Below are 19,553 nucleotides of genomic sequence, written 5' to 3'. Positions count from 1 at the left end.
GTCCCTAGTTTGGCATAACTATTTAGAGTCAAGTGGTGACAGGAACTGGTGTCCACTCTGCCTTGCTACAGAAAGTCCAACTTCTCTTGACGGATGAGACTGCCATCCTCCTGGTCTCCAGGTCAGGCTGCTGACTTCTTCCCGGAGTGTCTTTGAAACTGGCCTGCAGCCTTCTAGCATTTTTGAATATGCTGGGTCAAACTTTCTTCCTTAAGAAACAAGTAATTGACTGCAGATACAGGACCAAAGCAATTTTCAGTGACATTGTTTATTAGTACTGACACTTGTGGGAACCAAGGACTTGTCTAAAAAGAGGCAGGGACTTTAGTTAAAGAAGCTGCATTTTTGTTCTCTTTATCTCAGCCTGGCTTGAATTAGAAGTTAGAGACATTGGCTAAAATATAGTAGAATGAGAACTCTTGGGAATTGCTTCGCGTCCAACTCTCTCTGACCTTTGATATCCTTTTCATTGCCTCTGGGCCTTGTTAAAGTGAGAGATGTCTTTCAGGTTCTGTGTAAGCCAGGGAAGCAAACACATTTACAAACGATCCAATAAAAACACACATCTAATGAAAGAGACAATTATTTGAAGACTGTTGACCTTACAAGCATTGGGCAAGTGTTTGGTATCTTGAAAGTGTGCTTTGATACTGGCAAGTTGTCCTAGAAATGTCACCAAGTCATCACCCTGTCAGTTGCTGGTCAATGCACAATAATAATGCATTGTTTTAGATCTTACTTGGACCTGGTTGAATGTAGTTTTCATTTTAGGGATAAAATATATTTTAGGAAGGACATGCATGGTTCCTAAATAACATCTACATTTAGTAGCAGCTCAAGTAGTGTTTAAACACACTAATCCACACTGCAAAGGATCACAAACATGACTGTTTCAGCCTCTGTAAGAAATTGGGGCTCGAAGAGATTATAAGGGGCCTCCTCAAGGTCACAAGTCCCACAATGAGTTGGGACAGAGCTGGGTTTGGAATCCAGGTCGTGTATCTCTGATTGCCCCTCTGTTTCCATTACGGTAGGCTGCCCAGGTCATATTAATTCAATATTAATTGTGGAAACCGTATAATATATAATTAAAGTGAGACCCATTTGGATCCTTGTAATTCACTTTTCTAATATTACATTAGAAGATTTACTTCAAGTTCTGTGAATGTGGGTGCTGGTATTTCTGCAATGAATGAAGCAGACTGTGAATTTCAGTCTCCCTGATAATCTATCAGACAAAGAAAAAGACAGTAACTAATATTTATGCCTAGTGTTTTTGTGCCCTCTCACTTATGTGAGCCAGTTTTCACAGTAAGTTTCCCACCTTAATTCAAAACTGTAAACTGATAATGGCAAAAGAGGAGAGGGATGGAGCTCAAGGAAAAAAACCCACTTCTTCCATAAATTAACTGAGATTAAGGATTTTGCCTCTTTCTGTGGACTGATGGTATTTTTGTGCATAGGAAAAAATGGAGAAAGAAGGCTTGGGGACTTTTAGAAGGATTTACATGGATAAAAAAAAATCAACCTCTCTAAACCTTAAATTCCATGTAATTTTTTCTCACTACTATATTTTATTGGTTTCAGTTCTAAGTTTTGAAGTCTCAAGGGGAACAATTTTGAACACAGACGGAGATAACTGCCTTTGTGTGAAATTTGAACTTTATTTAGGTTGTATTTCTTTGACCAAAGTTATTTTCAGTTCATATGGCAGTGCCCTTGTGTATATTTACATGTGAAGTCTGTTAATTTCAAATAGCTTTTAGCTCAAAAATCTAAGGAAGGATATTTTATTTTTTTCCTTATAAGGTCTGGACTCAATTCCAGTAGGCATGGTCTTATACTTTATCCTAATCTTATTACTCTTGTATAATAATAGCAAAGACCTATTTATAAAGTAGCTTGGAGACTGTTTAAATATAAGAAATCTTGATGAAATTCAACAGTCTATTGTGTGTGTATTTATTGTAAAGAGAAAATAGCTTTAAAAATAAATGATTCACTGAGTCCTTGAATTTGTGCCTACTCCTATCCATTGCAGTTGGCCTGCTTTTTGTGACATCCCTTCTTCAATCCTCAGACTTACTCCATACTCATGCCTGAGGCAACCTTCAGATAGATTATTCAAGCGAAGATAAAATAAAAATCATGCCTTTGAAAGTGTCTGATAATTAAGACAAAATCAGGCCTCTAAAAAGAGCTTTCTCTTGACAAGTATGATTCATGGCAGTGATGTTTTGCCTAATAATTGTGGCAGAGCCAGTCAAAGGACGAATGAAGGACCAAGTGCAGAGGATTTGGGTGTGAGAAACAGGAGCACCTTAGCAGCAGTTCAGGCAGTCACCTCCAAGGAGACAGTTTCTGGGGATAAAAAAATCCACATATCCTATTATGACATGTCCAAGGAATGGTGCCACGCTTAAGGACCGAGGTGCTAGTCTGAGTAGTCCCCACTGAGAGTCAGTGATTAGAGGTCTAAGCTGAGATACAGTGTGTGTGGTTAGCATGTACAGCCTAGAAGTTATTCACAGGCCCAAACAGCTGCAGAATATGATAAAGAATAGAAACACTGAGGCAGGTATTGAACCTAGTAGTTAAAATACCTGCATTCCACATCGAAGTGCCCAAGTTCAAGCCCCAGCTCCACTTCCCACCTACAGCTTCCTGCTAATGTAGACCCTGGAAGGCAACAGATTATGGCTCAGCTAATTAGGTTCCTACCACCCATATGGGATACCTGGACTGAATTCCCAGTGCTTGTCTTCTGCAGCTGGGGAAGGGGGGCATTGCAAATATTTGGGTAATGAACCGATAGGAATGGGATCTCTCTATTCCCTTTACCCCTACATTTCAAAGAAATAAATAAAAATTTTATAAAAGGAAGGAGAACAGAAATTCACTCATTCTTTAGGCTGGATTCCAGGTGGGCACCAGGGTTTGTTCTTTTGAAAACATAAGCCTGGGAACAGCATTTCAAGATGCAGGAGGGGAGGGCAAGTACACACAGTAAAATGGTGTTGAAATGTGAATTTGCATAGCAGAAGAGTTCACTGTGGTCTACCTTGGTTTGTTTATAGGGTTGGTTGGGAGTTCCTCCACAGAGAAAGATACTTATTTATTCATGCTTTTGGTCAATTAGTGTTCATTGTGTGTCTACAGTATCCTAGACACTATAATAAAGAACAAGGCCCTAGCCTTCATAGAATTCATTGTATAGCGAGAGTCCGTGTAAGCAAATAGCTGTTTATAGTATAGTGGTGACTTATGCAAAGAGGAAAGTGCAGGGTGCTTAAGGAAAATACAGGAATGGTACCTAACCCAGTTTCTGTAGAGATAGCTAGGAAATAACCTTGTTAAAGAGAGAGATTCAGAAATAAGGAGGAATGAGAAATGTGCTAAAATGCTCAGTACTAGGAGCAATGAATTGAATCTGATAATTCCAGAAAAGAGAACATAAGTGGTGAGAGATGCTGCTGCTCTCCATCACAGCTGAGCCCACATTTCTTCTAACCCTTGTGTGTTAGCATAATCATTCTCCTCAGTCCACTTGTGAGCTGGAGTTCCTTAAATCAAAAGATGTTTGCTTGCCGGCGCCACGGCTCAACAGGCTAATCCTCCGCCTGTGGCGCCTGCACACCGTTCTAGTCCCGGTCGGGGCGCCGGATTCTGTCCCGGCTGCCCCTCTTCCAGTCCAGCTCTCTGCTGTGTGGCCCGGGAGTGCAGTGGAGGATGGCCCAAGTGCTTGGGCCCTACACCCCATGGGAGACCAGGAGAAGCACCTGGCTCCTGCCATCGGATCAGCGTGGTGCGCCGGCCACAGTGCGCAGGCCGCGGCGGCCATTGGAGGGTGAACCAACGGCAAAGGAAGACCTTTCTCTCTGTCTCTCTCTCTCACTGTCCACTCTGCCTGTCAAAAAAAAAAAGAAAAAGAAAAAAGATGTTTTCAGACTGTTCCCTTATTTACTCAGTATTTTCTTCCTGCTTTCTTAGGAAAACTATTTGCATGTGCAGCTTTGAGTTAACTGGAATGGACCATAAAGGTTTGAGCCGAAAGAAGGAACTGCTTGGAGTAATTAAGTGACTGCAGTGCCTACATTGTAGATTAAATAGATGTGCTGTTTGTGGTTTGATTCCACCAGATCAGCCTTTATTCATTTTCTTCAAGATGTCCGTCACCTTTATCTGGTTTCTCCAGACTTAACCCTTAAACATAGATCTCATAAGACATGGTGGAGGGAATTATCCATTTACTTAAGGCTCCCATCCCCACCCTGGATCTTGGAAAGATATACCAGCACCAACCTCAGTTTTCCAAGGCCTTCCTGAGAGAAGTGTGCATTCTCAACTCTGGTGAATTGATCTGGGCTGTAGATAAAGGAAAAGAACTTCTCCTCCCCTTTTTCCTTTTTGATGAGATTTGACCTTAGTTCTTCTCATACGTTAACTTTAGTTCTTCTCATGCTTTAACTGGCTACCTGGATACTGCATCGATTCTTGGGCCCTACTTTCTGAATCAGAAGCTCTGGGTGGGGCCTGAGAGCCTGCATTTCTAGCAAGTTCTCAGGTGATGTTTGCTGTTTGGGTACCTAACAGCCAACCTAGAGCAAGTGCATGGATCCTAAGCCTTCTCTGGTCATTTCCTTACATTGCTGACTTGTGTCTCCCACCCTGACTATCCAAATAGATAGAAGGGTGTTCTAGTTAGGAAGACACTGAAGCTGAAGGAGAGTCAAGCGAAGCCTCCATTCCCACAGTCCCCACTCTGGGATTCTCAGCTTTCCAAGGACAAAGGCTCCTCTAATCCTGACTGAGAATACACTGAGGCTCAGGCATTGTGTCCCAGCAGGTTAAGCCACCGTGTGGGATGACTGCATTGCATTATCAGAGTGGCAGTTCTAATCTCCGCTGCTCTGCTTCCAATCCTGCATTCTTGCTAATGCATCCTGAGAGGCCACAGATGAGGGAGGCTCAAGTGTTTGGACCCATGGCACTCATGTGGCAGGCCCTGATGGAGTTTTGGATTTCTGTCTTCAATCTGACCGAGCTCTGGCTGTTGCGGGCATTTCGAGGGTAACTAGTAGGGGAAAATCAATCTCTCAATTCCTCACTCCAACCCTCTCCCTCCTTGTGTCTCTCACTTTCTCTTTCTCTCTTTCTCTCCCTCCCTCTCTTCTTTCTTCTCTCTCTTGAAGTGAAGTAAAAATAAGTAAAGTAAAAATAAGTAAACATTTTTTAAAAATGTTAATTAAAAATAAGTAAATAAATATTTTCACAAAACAAATACCTTGAGGGCCGGCAACTGTGGCTCACTTAATCCTCCACCTGCTGCGCTGGCATCCCTTATGGGCACCAGGTTCTAGTCCCGGTTGCTCCTCTTCCAGTCCAGCTCTCTGCTGTGCCCCGGGAGGGTAGTGGAGGATGGCCCAAGTGTTTGGGCTCCTGCACCCACATGAGAGACCGAGAGGAAGCACCTGTCTCCTGGCTTTGATCTGCGCAGCGCCGGTCATAGTGGCCATTTAGGGGGTGAACCAACAGAAGGAAGACCTATCTCTCTGTCTCTCTTTCTGTCTATAACTCTACCTGTCAAGTAAAAAAAAAGAAAGAAAGAAAGAAAGAAAGAAAGAAAGAAAGAAAGAAATATCTTGAGACTAGACCCAAGAGAGATTAGTATTATATAATCTATAAACACCTGAAAGTGTTTAGTACTTAATCTGTATTTGTTGTCATGGTGTTCTCAGCTTCCCCAGGCCTGATCAGAACCCTCTGTTATGGGAGTGAGAGGGTGAGCTCTCCCAAATGTAGTTGTGCTTGGCTGGTATCTACCACTAAGGGAGGAGCTGTTTTTATACATGGAATCCTGTACACATCCACCAGATATCCTGTTAGCTCTGTCCTTGAAACCAGTGACAAATACTGCTTTTGAGACAAGAGAAAAAATACCATCTGGCCCTTCATTTACAAGTATGCTAGGATCACCTAATTATCTTATTTCTCAGGCCTCTGCATTTCTTGGGGTCACTGAGGTTAACTCTGTTTACCTTAAATACTCAGTAGTAGTGAAATACCTTTTGCTCTCTAAAGTCAATAACAAGTTCTTTATTTCAGAGGTATAAAAGATAAGAATGAACACTCATATACTCTGCAGAATATATAGAGTATGTTAAAAAAAAAAAAAAGTCTTACAGAGGCAGCTCTTGTGGTGCAATGGGTTAAGCCGTTGCCTGCAACATCCACATTCCATATCAGAGAGCTGGTTTGAGTCCTGGCTACTCCACTTCCATTCAGGTTCTCTGCTAATGCATTCTAGGAGGCAACAGATGATGGCCCAACTACTTGGGTGGGAAATCCAGATGGAGTTCCGGACTCCTGACTTCAGTCCAACCCAGCCTGTTGGCTGTTGCAAGCATTTGGAAAGTGAACCAGCAGGTGGAAGACCTCAGACTCTCTCTTTTTCTCTCTGACCCTCTCTCCCTCCTACACCCTTCCTTCCTCTCTTCTGGTTTCTGTCTGTCTTCTTCTGCCTTCCAAATAGAAGAAAATAAACAAAAAATCTTCCTAAAACAAGTTTAATATTCATGAAACCAGATAAAACTCAGATAAATTATATATTCCTTCAGTATACAAAATGAGGCTGTCTTGTGGCAAATCTCCTTTCCTTTCCTTGGAGAGAAGGGATGAGGCACAGGGACACCAAGGAGAATCTGGACAAAATGACCTTGACAAAGTCCCCTGTTCATTGCCATCACCTACCCTTTTGTCCAATCATACTGCTACATGATTGCTCACTCTTCAACAACCTAAGCATGAAACTCACAATTCTCCCTCATTTCTCTGGGTCTTCATTTCTGAAGGCTCCTGTATCACATAAAACTTATAAAATATACTTAACATGATCTTTTTATTTATCTTTTTTTTTCATTTATTAAACTTTTATTTAATGAATATAAATTTCCAAAGTACAGCTTATGGGTTACAATGGCTTCTCCCCTCCCATAACTTCCCTCCCACCCGCAATCCTCCCCTTTCCCGCTCCCTCTCCCCTTCCAATCACATCATGATTCATTTTCAATTCTCTTTGTATACAGAAGATCAGTTTAGTATATATTAGGTAAAGATTTCAGCAGTTTGCCCCCATATAGCAACACAAAGTGAAAAAAAATACTGTTGGAGTACTAGTTATAGCATTAAATAAGAGTGTACAGCACATTAAAGACAGAGATCCTACGTAATATTTTTTTTAAATTAATTAATTTTCTATGCCATTTCCAATTTAACACCAGGTTTTTTTATTTTTTTCATTTCCAATTATCTTTATATACAGAAGATCGATTCAGTATATAATTAGTAAAGATCTCATCAGTTTGCACCCACACAGAAACACAAAGTGTAAAAATACTGTTTCAGCACTAGTTATAGCATCACTTCACATTAGACAACACATTAAGGACAGATCCCACATGGGATGTAAGTACACAGTGACTCCTGTTGCTGACTTAACAATTTGACACTCCTGTTAATGGCGTCAGTAATCTCCCTAGGCTCTAGTCATGAGTTGCCAGGGCTATGGAAGCCTTTAGAGTTCGCTGACTTTGATCTTATTCGGATAGGGTCATAGTCAAAGTGGAAGTTCTCTCCTCCCTTCTTTGATGGCCCCGTTCTTTCCACTGGGATCTCACTCACAGAGATCTATTTATCTTTTTTTACAAATCCATTTTTGTATATTTACTTTTCAGTAGTTTAAATCCTTGAGAGGTACAGCATCACAATGGATTATGTCCCATGGCTCTTGTGGGACAGTTGCTTCGAATTTGGCACAAACCGTGCCACCGTTTCTGTGACCACAAGTTTACCTTTCCCCAGATTATTCTAGTTTTGTTAGGTTTGCCACCAGAAGTCATTATTTGTTCTTTGCTTTATGCACATAAGTACATTTCTTGCCCATACAGAATTCAGTTTCATCTCAAGCATAAACATCTTCTCTTTTAAGAAGAGGCACGCGCTACTTTTGGTTCTAGGGACTTCACGTAAAGCCAGCCAAAACTAACTTGAACCCCAGTCTTCCAGACACGTTGCCTTTTAGCTCTGTCCCCAGTAATTCTCCACAGGCTCCAAGATGGCACTATGATCTATTTTCTGTTGTAGAGCTGTCAGCCATGAACCTTGAGATAAATAAAGAAAGATACAACTTTTTCTTCCATATAAAATATTAGCAGTTATTCATTATATTCAAATTAAGCTAGTTCCCTAAGTACAACAGGAGATTAAGAATGTTTTCGATATGCTTTATAAAAGCCTGATATAATGAAATCTATAATGACATGGTTACAAGTGTCTCCTAATGCTTTTATGTAGGCAATTCACATTAATGGTTTTTACTAATCTGCTTTTTAATTACCATTTTAAGAAAGTTACATTGCCTCTTAATTATGGTTAATATTGAGATGGGGGAGATAGAGATAAATCATGGTTATTTATCTTCTGCTACAATTTTACTATGAACTCCAGAAAATTATTTGAATCAGGTGGTGCTTTATAATAGATTAATCATGGAAAAGACCATAGGTTTCTTGAAATCCAGAATTCATCGAAGTCTAATTCCAGCACCGCCATAATCAGTTTTCTTCCCAAATATTAGTAGAGGTTTCAGAAGTTAATAATTCTAGTTTTAGTCACTATTATTAAGTAACTCTTATTAAGTTGTAAATAAGAATCAATCATAACTAATGTGTGAAGGGTCATAGCATACAGTCAATATTTTAAATCAGAAAAGGGAAAAGAGAGTGTTTTACACTTTATTTATTGGTCTCTTCCTGCTATTTGTTCTTGCCAGGAATTCTGGTGGAAAACAGACATTGTTTAAAAACTGATTTATATGAAAAGAAATAAAATAAACCTTTAAATGTCATCCTCCTTTAACTTTAATAAATTTTTTTCCTGAATATAAAAGTTAAGGTCATTATGAGTATTTAAAAAAATAAAAATCGTCTAAAATTCCATCATCCAGGCATAACTGATATTTGGATTTTGGTGTGTGTCTTGGTAGACTTCTCTGTAAAACGTGTGTGTATACGTGTGTCATGTGTGTGTGTAAGAAATATGTATATAATACATAAGAATCTGAGTAATACTTGCATACTGAATACTCTGATTTTTAAAATTTGCTTAACAGTATGTTTACAACATTTGCATGTTTGACAAGAGTTGTGAATATTTCTAGAAACTAATAAATTTTCTATTTTTAAGCAAATAATTACTTCCTTAAAGCATTATTTTTAATGTTCACAGTATATTTAAATACTGTAGTGTATTTAACCAGTTGCTTAGTGATACCTACATATGGCACATAGTTTTTTATAATAAAGAATATAACAATATTTTTGCACATGGATTTTGAATGCATTTTCATTGTATAAATCTTACTGTTGGAATTACTAGGTTAAAGAATATGAATATCTCAAGTCTATAGAAATGCAATGTGAAATTCTTGTTCATCAAAACATGAAAGAATTCCCTTACCTCCAACCCCCTCAACAGTGTTGTCTACTACTATTTTTTTAGTCCTGCACTCTTTATATGCTTTCTTTGAAAGGGTTATTTAATGGCTTGATGAAAATGGTGGTATTTTTAGCAAATGGAGAAAATTATCACAAATGATGCAATTGTCAGCATCATCCTAGATTCCTATTGGAGAAAGGCATTTATTTGAAAGTTCTGGATAATCTGATGATAGCTGTTTATCTGTTTTTAGAAATATAAGGCTATCTTACTTAAAGATTAAGAGCAAGATATGGAAATGTGTTTGATAGATTAAACTAATTTACTTTTAGTCAGTGGAAATTTTATCCCAGTCCTCTCTCTGTCCTGGAAAACAACCTTATTTGTTTTCATCATGGAGTCACTTAAGGTCATGGCTTATTTGGTTTAATGGGATTTGTATGGTTGGATGGGGAAAGAATTAATCCGTTATGGAACTAATTTGTTGTAAGGTTGAAGGTAAAAGATAAAAGTTATACTTAATAAAATTCATAACCGACTCATGGTGTATTTTCGCTCACTTGAAAGATGTATATTATCAAGTAGAAGCAAACACTTTTTCAAATGAATTCATTCATTCACAAATAGACATGAAAAATGGAGAATTTCTTGGATGTCTTTGGAGAAGCTGTGGGGTTTCCTTAAAGTTTGCATCTAATGCTCAGATGCAAATCTAAAAGGATTTGGAACCTGGGGAAGGATATACTGCAGAAATATTATCTTTGACCTCAAAAGAGCCTTGGAATTAAAGGATGGGAGTTATCTAAATTCATTTCTAGATGACATTTTATTCTGTACTTTCTGTCTTCCTTTGCTTTGGCTAACACGTGTACTAAATGGCCATTCCCATCAAATTAGAGCAATCTTTACTGTATTTTACGTTGATTTGACCACTTCCTAGACCTTTTAGGAAAGGTGTCCAGTCTCAGTGGGCTCAGTATATGCACTTCCTGGGACTGCTGTAAAAGATTACTGCAGATTAGTGGCTGAACACAACAGAAATTTATTCTCTCACAGTTCTTGACACCAGAAGTCTGAAATCACAGTGTCTTTAGAGACACTTTGCTCCAGGCTTTGGGCAAAAATCTATTCTGGCCTCTTCTACCTTCTTAGTGGCTACCAGTGGCCCTTGACTTGTGGCCATATCATGCCGATCTCGGTCTCTACGGTCTTATTGCCTCCTCCTTTTCTGTCCATATCAAATCTCCCTTGGGCTCCCTTTTATAAGGACACATGAGACTGCATTTTAGGGTTCACTTAGAGGATCCGGGATAATCTTCCAGTCTCAACATCTTTAACTTGAATCTTTTTTTCTTTTTTTTTTTTTTTTTTTTTTGCCTTGGAAGGCAACATTCAAAGGCTACAGTAGTTAGGGTGTTGGTATCATTTGGGGGCATTACTCAGCCTACATTACCTGGGCACCTTAGATAAAATTTATTTCGCATACTGTTTTCTGTCCACCAGAAATGAAAAGTTCCTTTCCAACATTTTGATTCAAAGTGGCCTAAAACTTAAAAGGGAGCAGTGGGGACAGTGTTGACTCTGTAGTCAATCCAGCACATCTGGGATAGGGACTGAAAAATCTTGAAAACTACCTTGTGGCTCTAGCAACGGAGACAAGACAGGAGGTATAAAGACACAAAAAACACCAAATAGCTGCTGCTCTTTCCTTGGTTCACCCCAACTGAATGGTTAGAAGGCCACCTTGGTGGGTGATGTATATGTCCTAATTTAACTGCCCATTTTCCCTTGCTTGTACTGCTCCTACTAACTCTTCCAGTTTTTCTCCTTCTTTAATAATAGCTTTTGGAACTTGCTGTGACCTTGGCCTTGTCCTGTCTATACTAAATTCTCTGTAGTCCAGGGAGGTTTTCCTGGGCAGCCAGTGCAATAGCTCATGTGTTTCAGTTGCATAAGAATTTAGAAACAATGAGACTAGTTGAAAGACCACTGGCCCCCTTCCAGTAACTACTTCAGGTGTTTGTACTGCAAAGGATGTGGGATTCTCCTCTGCTTCCCATGTTCCTCAAGGAACAGGTGGATCCCTTCCTGTGGGCTTTGGATGGTGAGATGATGCTTTTCAATGATGTGCAGGAGGCAATTAAACCTTGAAGTGTCTTGTCAAGGAGGCCTTAGAAAGAAAGCTGGAGAATTTGAGAAGAACCTTTGGCATGGCACAATAAAGTGTGTTTTATCTGTTGGCTATGGGTAGATGATTGCAGAAAGGATATAGTTGAGGAGTGATCAGTCCCCCACTCCATGCCTTTAAAAAGTAACTCTTTGTCCCTTTAATGTTCTCTGCAGCCATTTGAACTACAACATGTACCTTCATTTGTTCCCATTTTAGAATCAATTATCTGGATCAAACTCTTGTGAAAAACAACTGGCTGGGTCAACATTTCCTACTCTGTAGGTCACAGTTGAATCATTGTGTGAAATAAGCCAGCCACTGCCCCTAATGCCAGGCCTAGGAGGTATTTCTGAGAACAGACAGCACAAAGAACAGGCCCACCACCACCTCTTAGTTAAAAACTGGAGAGATTCATGATCCTGCAGAGTCATATGGTTAAGTTATCTCTCTGTGTTCTGAACCTCAAAGCTTTGAGAAAATAAACTATGAAATGACTCCCATTGGCTTGCACATCTTTTTAAGAGATTAAGGTCAAAATTACTCTCCTCCTTTCATCAGCCTCCCCACCCCCATAGCAAGTAATACCCAAGATAGAGATCTGGATGTTAGTAACATGGATAGCAGTGAGTGCTGTAACATGGGCAGAGAGAACCAGAGTTAAACCAATGAAAGTTGATAGCATTAATAGAAGCTTTCATTTTCTTTTTTTTTTTTGAGATAAATATTTTATATGAGAAACTTTTGTTGCTATGCCATGTAAAATGAAACCAAAGGAAAAAGTGGAAAAATGTGGTCACCAGGAGTGAGAAGATCACAGAACAGATGTGAGAGAGATGTTCTTCCAGCCTTCCCTGCAGACTGGAAAACCAGGAATGCCACCATGTTGACTTTAAGTCTATCTTGTGTGTCAGTACTTGACTCCTACAGTTGGTTATTGAAGGATTCTGCAGGTCTGTTTTTCTTTCTAGTTTTTATTTTACAGCATAGACAACATGAATGATGATCTGTTGCCAGGTTTAGAACAAGAGAAAGTTGGGATCAGAGGAAGGGAAAAAGAAAGGAAGACTACTATGGACTTATTCCACGTATTTTAAGAAAGTCTTTCATAAACACATAAATACAAGTGATTAACCTTTGATCTTTTTTTAAATTTTGTGTACTCATGAAATATTCTTTTTCATTTTTAGGTCTTGAATATAATCATGGCTAAACCTTATGAATTTAACTGGCAGAAGGAAGTTCCTTCTTTTTTGCAAGAAGGAGCAGTTTTTGACAGATATGAAGAGGTAAAGAAGTACTACAAATCTTTTCTCTTAAAACATTCTATTAACTATAATTTTAATTATGCTATTAAATAAATATGCTTTGACATAAGTATGAATATCTCTGGGATTTATTGGAATTGTTGAAAAGAGACAAATTATGAGATATAATAATAATGATAATGACACTATAATTTATCGTGCTTACTGTGTGCCAGATATAATAATGATAATGAAACAATAAATTATTGAGTTTACACAGTGTGCCAAACTACTTTGTAAGCACTTTATGTGTATTTTTGATTTTTCACAACAACTTTATAAGGTGGTTGTTCTTATTATTCTCATTTTCCAGATGAGTTTCCTATAGTAACAGCTTTTGCTTAATGAAGTGCTTTTGGCAGGCTTTCCATATAAACCTTTCTGTTTGTTGTAAATACTAGTGTTTGGCCCTTGCACTCATCCTTGCTTTGCTCATTTCATTTAAGTGGACCAGTCTGACTAACACTGTGCATGCTCTGTTTCTGTGATTTACTGGTCTGTGAACTTGCAAGATGGGGATGGCTCCAGGCTCCAGACTTGGTGGCTTTGGAACACCAATCATTTAGAGGGGCTGGGTAGGTGGGTTGAAGCCTCAACTGCATTAAAATTGCATTCTATTTTCTTGGGTTTTACTTAAATGTGAGGTGACTTGAGGAGAGATGTCTGATGAAATTGGTGTTGCTCCTAAGGCAAAGTAAATTTCATGAAAACTTCATTTAGAGTCAGAGCTGTATACTTTCAAGATCAAATGATTGACAGAGGTTCAGGTTGTCAGGTCCAGAAATGACCTTCTCATGAGTTCTTTTGTGGGTGGACAGGACTTGAGTACTTGTTGACTTGTTTTTTCCAATGTATGTATCAGAAGGCTCCCTGGATTTATATGATAGTCACTTTTTAAGTAAACAGAGTTGAGAAAGGCAAAAAATGGGCCAAAACATGGTTACTTTTCCTTGTGTTGAATTAAAATACTGAAATGCCGATTATTCATGTGTCTGAAAGTTTGCCACTGCTAGACAGGAACATTCTGAGAAGAAATGAAAATGTTCCATCACTAGAGGCAGCCACTGTTATATCTTTAACATTTTTCTACAAGTCTTTTTATGTTTTTCTTTTTGATATTTCTTCCTTGTTTTTGCTTCTATAGTTGAGATCACAAAATAAGTTAAAAATAAAAATCCGATCCCATCCTTCCTCTATTCAAAATCTTCCCATGACTCCCCACAGAAAGAAAATTCCTCAGGATGAAGTACAAGATCGTCCATAATTTGGCTCCTGCCCAGTTCCTACAACCTCATTTCCTGTTAGTTTCCTGCACATATTCTCCACTTTACTGATAATGAACCATTTACCATTTCCCCCATAAACTTTCCTATTATATGCTTTGTGTGTACTGCTCTCTTTCCCTAAAATGCACATTCGTACTTGTTTGACTAGTGAAGTCCTGCTCATGCCTCAGAACACAAATGAGAAACTCCCACCTCTATGATATCTTCCTGACCCATTCAATAAGAGATAACTCCTTTGGGCCTCCACTGATCTTTTCTGTTGCACATAGTTTGCTGCCATCACATTTTGTTTAATACTTCTGTCTCTCTTACTGTACTCAGTTTCTGAAGTCAAAGACCATGTTTTAGGGCTGGACAGAATGCCTACAACCGTCAAATCCTTGTAGATGTCTAGTGACAAAAAGGATTTTAGATAGAATTGGTTTCAACCTAGTCTAGATTTGTTGTTATTTTTCTTCATTTTCTTGGTAATTGAATGGGAACATTTGGCAGTCCTTCAGACTCTTGTGGGGATCTCATCTTCAACAGATTCAAAATATTAGGGTAAACCATAGGGAATTTTTATATTTTGAGTATAAAAAATTATTACTATTGGGCTGGCTCTGTGGTATAGCAGGTAAAGCTGCCACCTGAGGTATCCCTTAGGAACACTGGTGCAAGTCCTGGCTGTTCTGCTTAATCCAGCTCCCTGCTTAATGTGCCTGGGAAAGCAGTGGAGCGTGGCCCAAGTACTTGGGCTCCTGCACACATGTGGGAGACCTGGAAGAAGCTCCTGGCTCCTGGCTTTGGAACCACCCAGCTCTGGCCACTGGGGCTATTTGGGGAATGAACCAGCAGATGGAAGGTCTGTCTGTTGCTCCCTTTCACTGTAACTCTGTGTTTCAAATAAAATAAACAAATCTTTTTTATAAAAAGATTTATATCAACAACTTATGTAATTTACACCTAATACAATGTAACTGTCATTGAATATACCACACATCAGAAAAGGCCAAGTCTAGGTTGGGTGCCTGTGTCATCAGGATAATGGTCTAAGGAGGAAAAAGCAATACCTCTACTAACCCTGTCATGCACCTGAAACACAAACAGATGAGCGAGAAAAAACAAGCAGATTTGCTTAACTTAAGTGTTACCTGTCATGAGAACCTTCAGAATGAAAACCCAAAGAAGCAGGGACGTGGTGTGATTTTCTGTGTAGGCTTGAAGGAAAGAGGGCAGCCAGGCAGAATTGTGAGACCACGAAGGGTGTGTGAGCTAATGGCTATGAGCCAGCGGGCCTCAGTAAGGCCTGGGCTGATTCTTCTTTGTGTTGCCATGTCTTCAGAGGTAAGGTCATTCCTTCTCTCCAGGTATTAGGAAGGAAAGGAGTTGACAGTCTTATGACCTACTTAGGAGAAGATCAGCTAGGTTTTAGGTTGTGCTTCAGGAGAGAAGAGGTGAGAAGGTGAGTGACCTTCCTCCTTCTGTTGTTGTCTCAAATGCCAACCTGCCATATTTGGGGGTAGCTCATCCTGAACCCCATCAATGGCTGCTAACCTTTATCTGGAACTGGCAAATCCCTGAATCTGCTGGAGCATCCCAAAGGATTTGCAGTTTTCTAAGGGAATTTTCTGGGATCTGAAAATCTTTAGGATAATTTAAAAATACTGCATGGCTTCTAATACTTCAGAGAAGGCTCTTTGGAAAAGATTAAGTTTAATCACTGGCTGAGTGTCTGTCCCAATGTTCTGTAAGCAAGAACATTTTACAGAAGAAAGTACTTTTCTTGATGAATAAAGTGAAACATGGTTTGTTGAGCTGGAAGTTCATCCATTTGAATCCTGTTTATTTCTTGTGATGATTTTCCTTGTCTATGAATCATAATAGCTGCTATTTAGAAAACGCTGATTACCTGTGCTTCTAATGTTGGAGGTGAAGCTAGAAGGAAAGACACTTTGTCTTGGAACAAAGACAAGCTAGCTAAGTTTTCAACTTTCTCGAGTGCTCTTTTAGTAGAATGTTCAGAAAACAAGTTTTAATTTTATAAAGTAAGCATATCTCTTCATAATAACATCAAATCAGAAAGCCAAATAGTGTTTCTAACTGGATGACAGCCAGTATTTCTTATTATTTTCTTTCTCAATCCTGCAAGATTCATTCATTTTAAGCCACAGCTGTTAAAATATTGAAGGCAACAAAATGTTAGGAGAAAAGGTTTGCTTCTACAGTCTGTGTGTGACCAGCACAAAGATATGACAGCTGACAGCCAGCAAGAGGAATAAGGATCAGAGGAAACAAAACCCAGGAATCCGAAAAGTATCATAGCAAAGGGACTCCACATAAATGCCCTCAGCACCATGTTAGAACTCATGTTATCACAGTGACCCCAGCGGTCAGGGCAACATGAGATTATGTTACATATATTTATTTTGAATATAGGGAAGTGTTTTCAACAGTGAATGGGCATTAACTAGGTCAAGAAAAAGTATTTAGTAGTCATTGTCTTAAAAAGGTATATTATTTTCTGAATAAATATAGTTAGTATGAGTATATATAAGCATTGTTTCCTTGTTTCTGTATTACTGAAGAATTCTTTGGGGACAGCCAGACATTCAGAAATGACATAACATACCAGCCTACTTTGTAGCATCTGATTATATGGCCCTGCCAATTCTAGATCTGTTTTTATCTAACTTACATGCAAAATATATTTGTTTCCTAAGCAGTGATTTCATTGGATCTTTTTTTTTTTTTTTTTTTTTTTTGACAGGCAGAGTGGACAGTGAGAGAGAGAGACAGAGAGAAAGGTCTTCCTTTAGCCGTTGGTTCACCCTCCAATGGCCGCCGCGGTAGGCGCGCTGCGGCCGGCGCACCGCGCTGATCCGATGGCAGGAGCCAGGTGCTTCTCCTGGTCTCCCATGGGGTGCAGGGCCCAAGGACTTGGGCCATCCTCCACTGCACTCCCTGGCCACAGCAGAGAGCTGGCCTGGAAGAGGGGCAACCGGGACAGGATTGGTGCCCCGACCGGGACTAGAACCCAGTGTGCCGGCGCCGCAAGGCGGAGGATTAGCCTGTTGAGCCACGGTGCCGGCTCATTGGATCTTGTAAGCAGAGACTTCTGCACTGCAGCGGAGAGAAATAGCAATGTTTACAAAAACACTGGCAGTCTAAATATCTTATCCAGCCATACTCTTGAGTTTCTTTTATTGTCCATATTAAAGACCCCTCTCCCTGGGCAGGTCAGGGTCCGCCTCAAACTTTCCTAGAATTCCAGTCTGAGGTCTTTATACTCTCAGATCCTAAAATGCCCTCTTACCTCTCTGTTTCAAGACTTGTTGCCTGTTTTCCATCATTTCTGTCACTAAACATTAAATGAGGATATCTCAAAAAGTTTGTGGACAAATAGAATTAAAATATAAGTTTATTTTGAAACATTTTTTTTAAAATGCCACCCCCTTAGAGGGGCTCTTCCCATGACCTTTTTTATTTTTATTTTTTGATTGATTTATTTATTTGAATGTCAAAGTTACACAGAGAGAGGAAAGGCAGAGAGAGAGAGAGAGGTCTTCCATCCAATGGTTCACTCCCCAATTTGCTGCAGTGGTCTGAGTTGCACTGATCCGAAGCCAGGAGCCAGGAGTTTCTTCCAGGTCTCTCATGCAGGTGCAGGGGCCCAAGGACTTGGGCCATCTTCTACTGCTTTCCCAGGCCATAGCAGAGAGCTGGATGGGAAGTGGAGCAGCTGGATCTTGAACCAGCTCCCATATGGGATTCCGGCACTTCAGGCCAGGGTGTTAACCTGCTGAGCCACAGCGCCGGCCCCCCATGATACAAAAATTTTTAAAAGACTTATTTATTTATTTGTAAAATCAGAGTTACAGTGAGTGAGGGAGAGACTCAGAGATCTTGCATCTGCTGGTTCACTCCCCAGATGGCCACAGTAGGTGGGGCTGGGCCAACTGCAGCCAGGTGGCTGAAGCTTCTTGTGGGTCTCCTGTGAGGGTGCAGGGGCCCAAGTATTTGGCCATATTCTGCTGCTTTTCAAAGGCCATTAAGAGGTAGCTGGATCAGAAGTGAAGCAGCAGGGACATGAACTGGCACCCATAAGAGGTGCCAGCATCGCAAGCAGCTTTACCAACTAGGCCACAATCCTGATCCCTATTTTGGTGCAAAAATTCTTGAAATCCTTGTGTAGGTTTTTTTTTTTTTAACTTTTATTTGATGAATATAAATTTCCAGTGTACAGCTTATGGATTACAATGGGTTCCCCCTCCCATAACTTCCCTCCCACCCGCAACCCTCCCCTCTCCCGCTCCCTCTCCCCTTCCATTCACATTAAGATTCATTTTCAATTCTCTTTATATACAGAAGATCAATTTAGTATAAAGATTGCAATAGTTTGCACCCACATAGAAACACAAAGTGAAACATACTGTTGGAGTACTAGTTATAGCATTAAATCAAAATGTACAGCACATTAAGGACAGAGATCCCACATGAGGAGCAAGTGCACAGTGGCTCCTGTTGTTGACCCAACAAATTGACACTCTAGTTTATGGCACCAGTAACTACCCTAGGCTGTCGTCATGAGTTGCCAAGGCTATGGAAGCCTTCCAAGTTTGCCGACTCTGATCATATTTGGACAAGGTCATAAAAGACAGAGTGAGGATAGTAACCAATGATCCTAAGAGTGGCATTTACCAGGTTTGAACAATTATACAGCATTAAGTGGGGAAGAGGACCATCAGTACACACAGGTTGGGAGTAGAACCATTGGTGGTAGAGGTTATGATTACAAAGGAATGAGGCCCAAGTGCACTAGACAGGGTCTAGAACAAAGGACAGAGTCATTATTAGAGGAGCTAAGAAAGGTGCTGTCTAAGCTACAATTACATTTTCTGATTGAGAGGCAAATAGAACCTGATAGAAGGGGCTTGATAATAATCTGGTGAGCTTTAGGCCTTGTAAGTTAAGAGGCCCAGGCCTATCTATCTCTTCACATGGGGTATATCCTAAGGGAGGTGTGAACCTCCTAGGGGAAGGCACTCTGTTGACTCTCATTACTTAGCTGGCCTGGGAGGAGAGCTGGCCAGGTAAAGGCAGGGGGCATCTCTAACAAGAAATTGACAGTTCTGCCTGCAATGTTGCTGACCCTACTTGACCATCCCCTCAGCTGCAGTGGTCACTTTGGAAGCTAGGCTGAGTGAAGGGCTTTTCAGCTTAGAGCCAATAAGATCTGTGGCTCTGACCTGGGCATCCTTCGACTCCAGGGCAGGTCCATTTCCAGTGATCCAACTCTTGGCAGAGCTGCCAGGGCTC

At 40.1% G+C, this 19,553-nt stretch overlaps 1 protein-coding gene across 1 annotated transcript in view; it reads left to right on the top strand.

Moving 5' to 3' along the window:
• Positions 1 to 19,553, top strand: part of PLCB4 (phospholipase C beta 4) — a 270,710-nt gene that overhangs the window by 72,414 nt on the left and 178,743 nt on the right. Inside the window, exon 2 of the mRNA XM_062202283.1 lies at positions 12,853 to 12,951. Coding sequence (XP_062058267.1) covers positions 12,868 to 12,951 — 84 coding nt within the window. The 5' untranslated portion in view covers positions 12,853 to 12,867. The remainder of the gene's footprint in view (positions 1 to 12,852; positions 12,952 to 19,553) is intronic.

Source organism: Lepus europaeus, chromosome 10 (assembly GCF_033115175.1).
Source record: "Lepus europaeus isolate LE1 chromosome 10, mLepTim1.pri, whole genome shotgun sequence".
NCBI lineage: Eukaryota > Metazoa > Chordata > Mammalia > Lagomorpha > Leporidae > Lepus > Lepus europaeus.
This window is presented reverse-complemented; position numbering and strand designations above follow the sequence as displayed.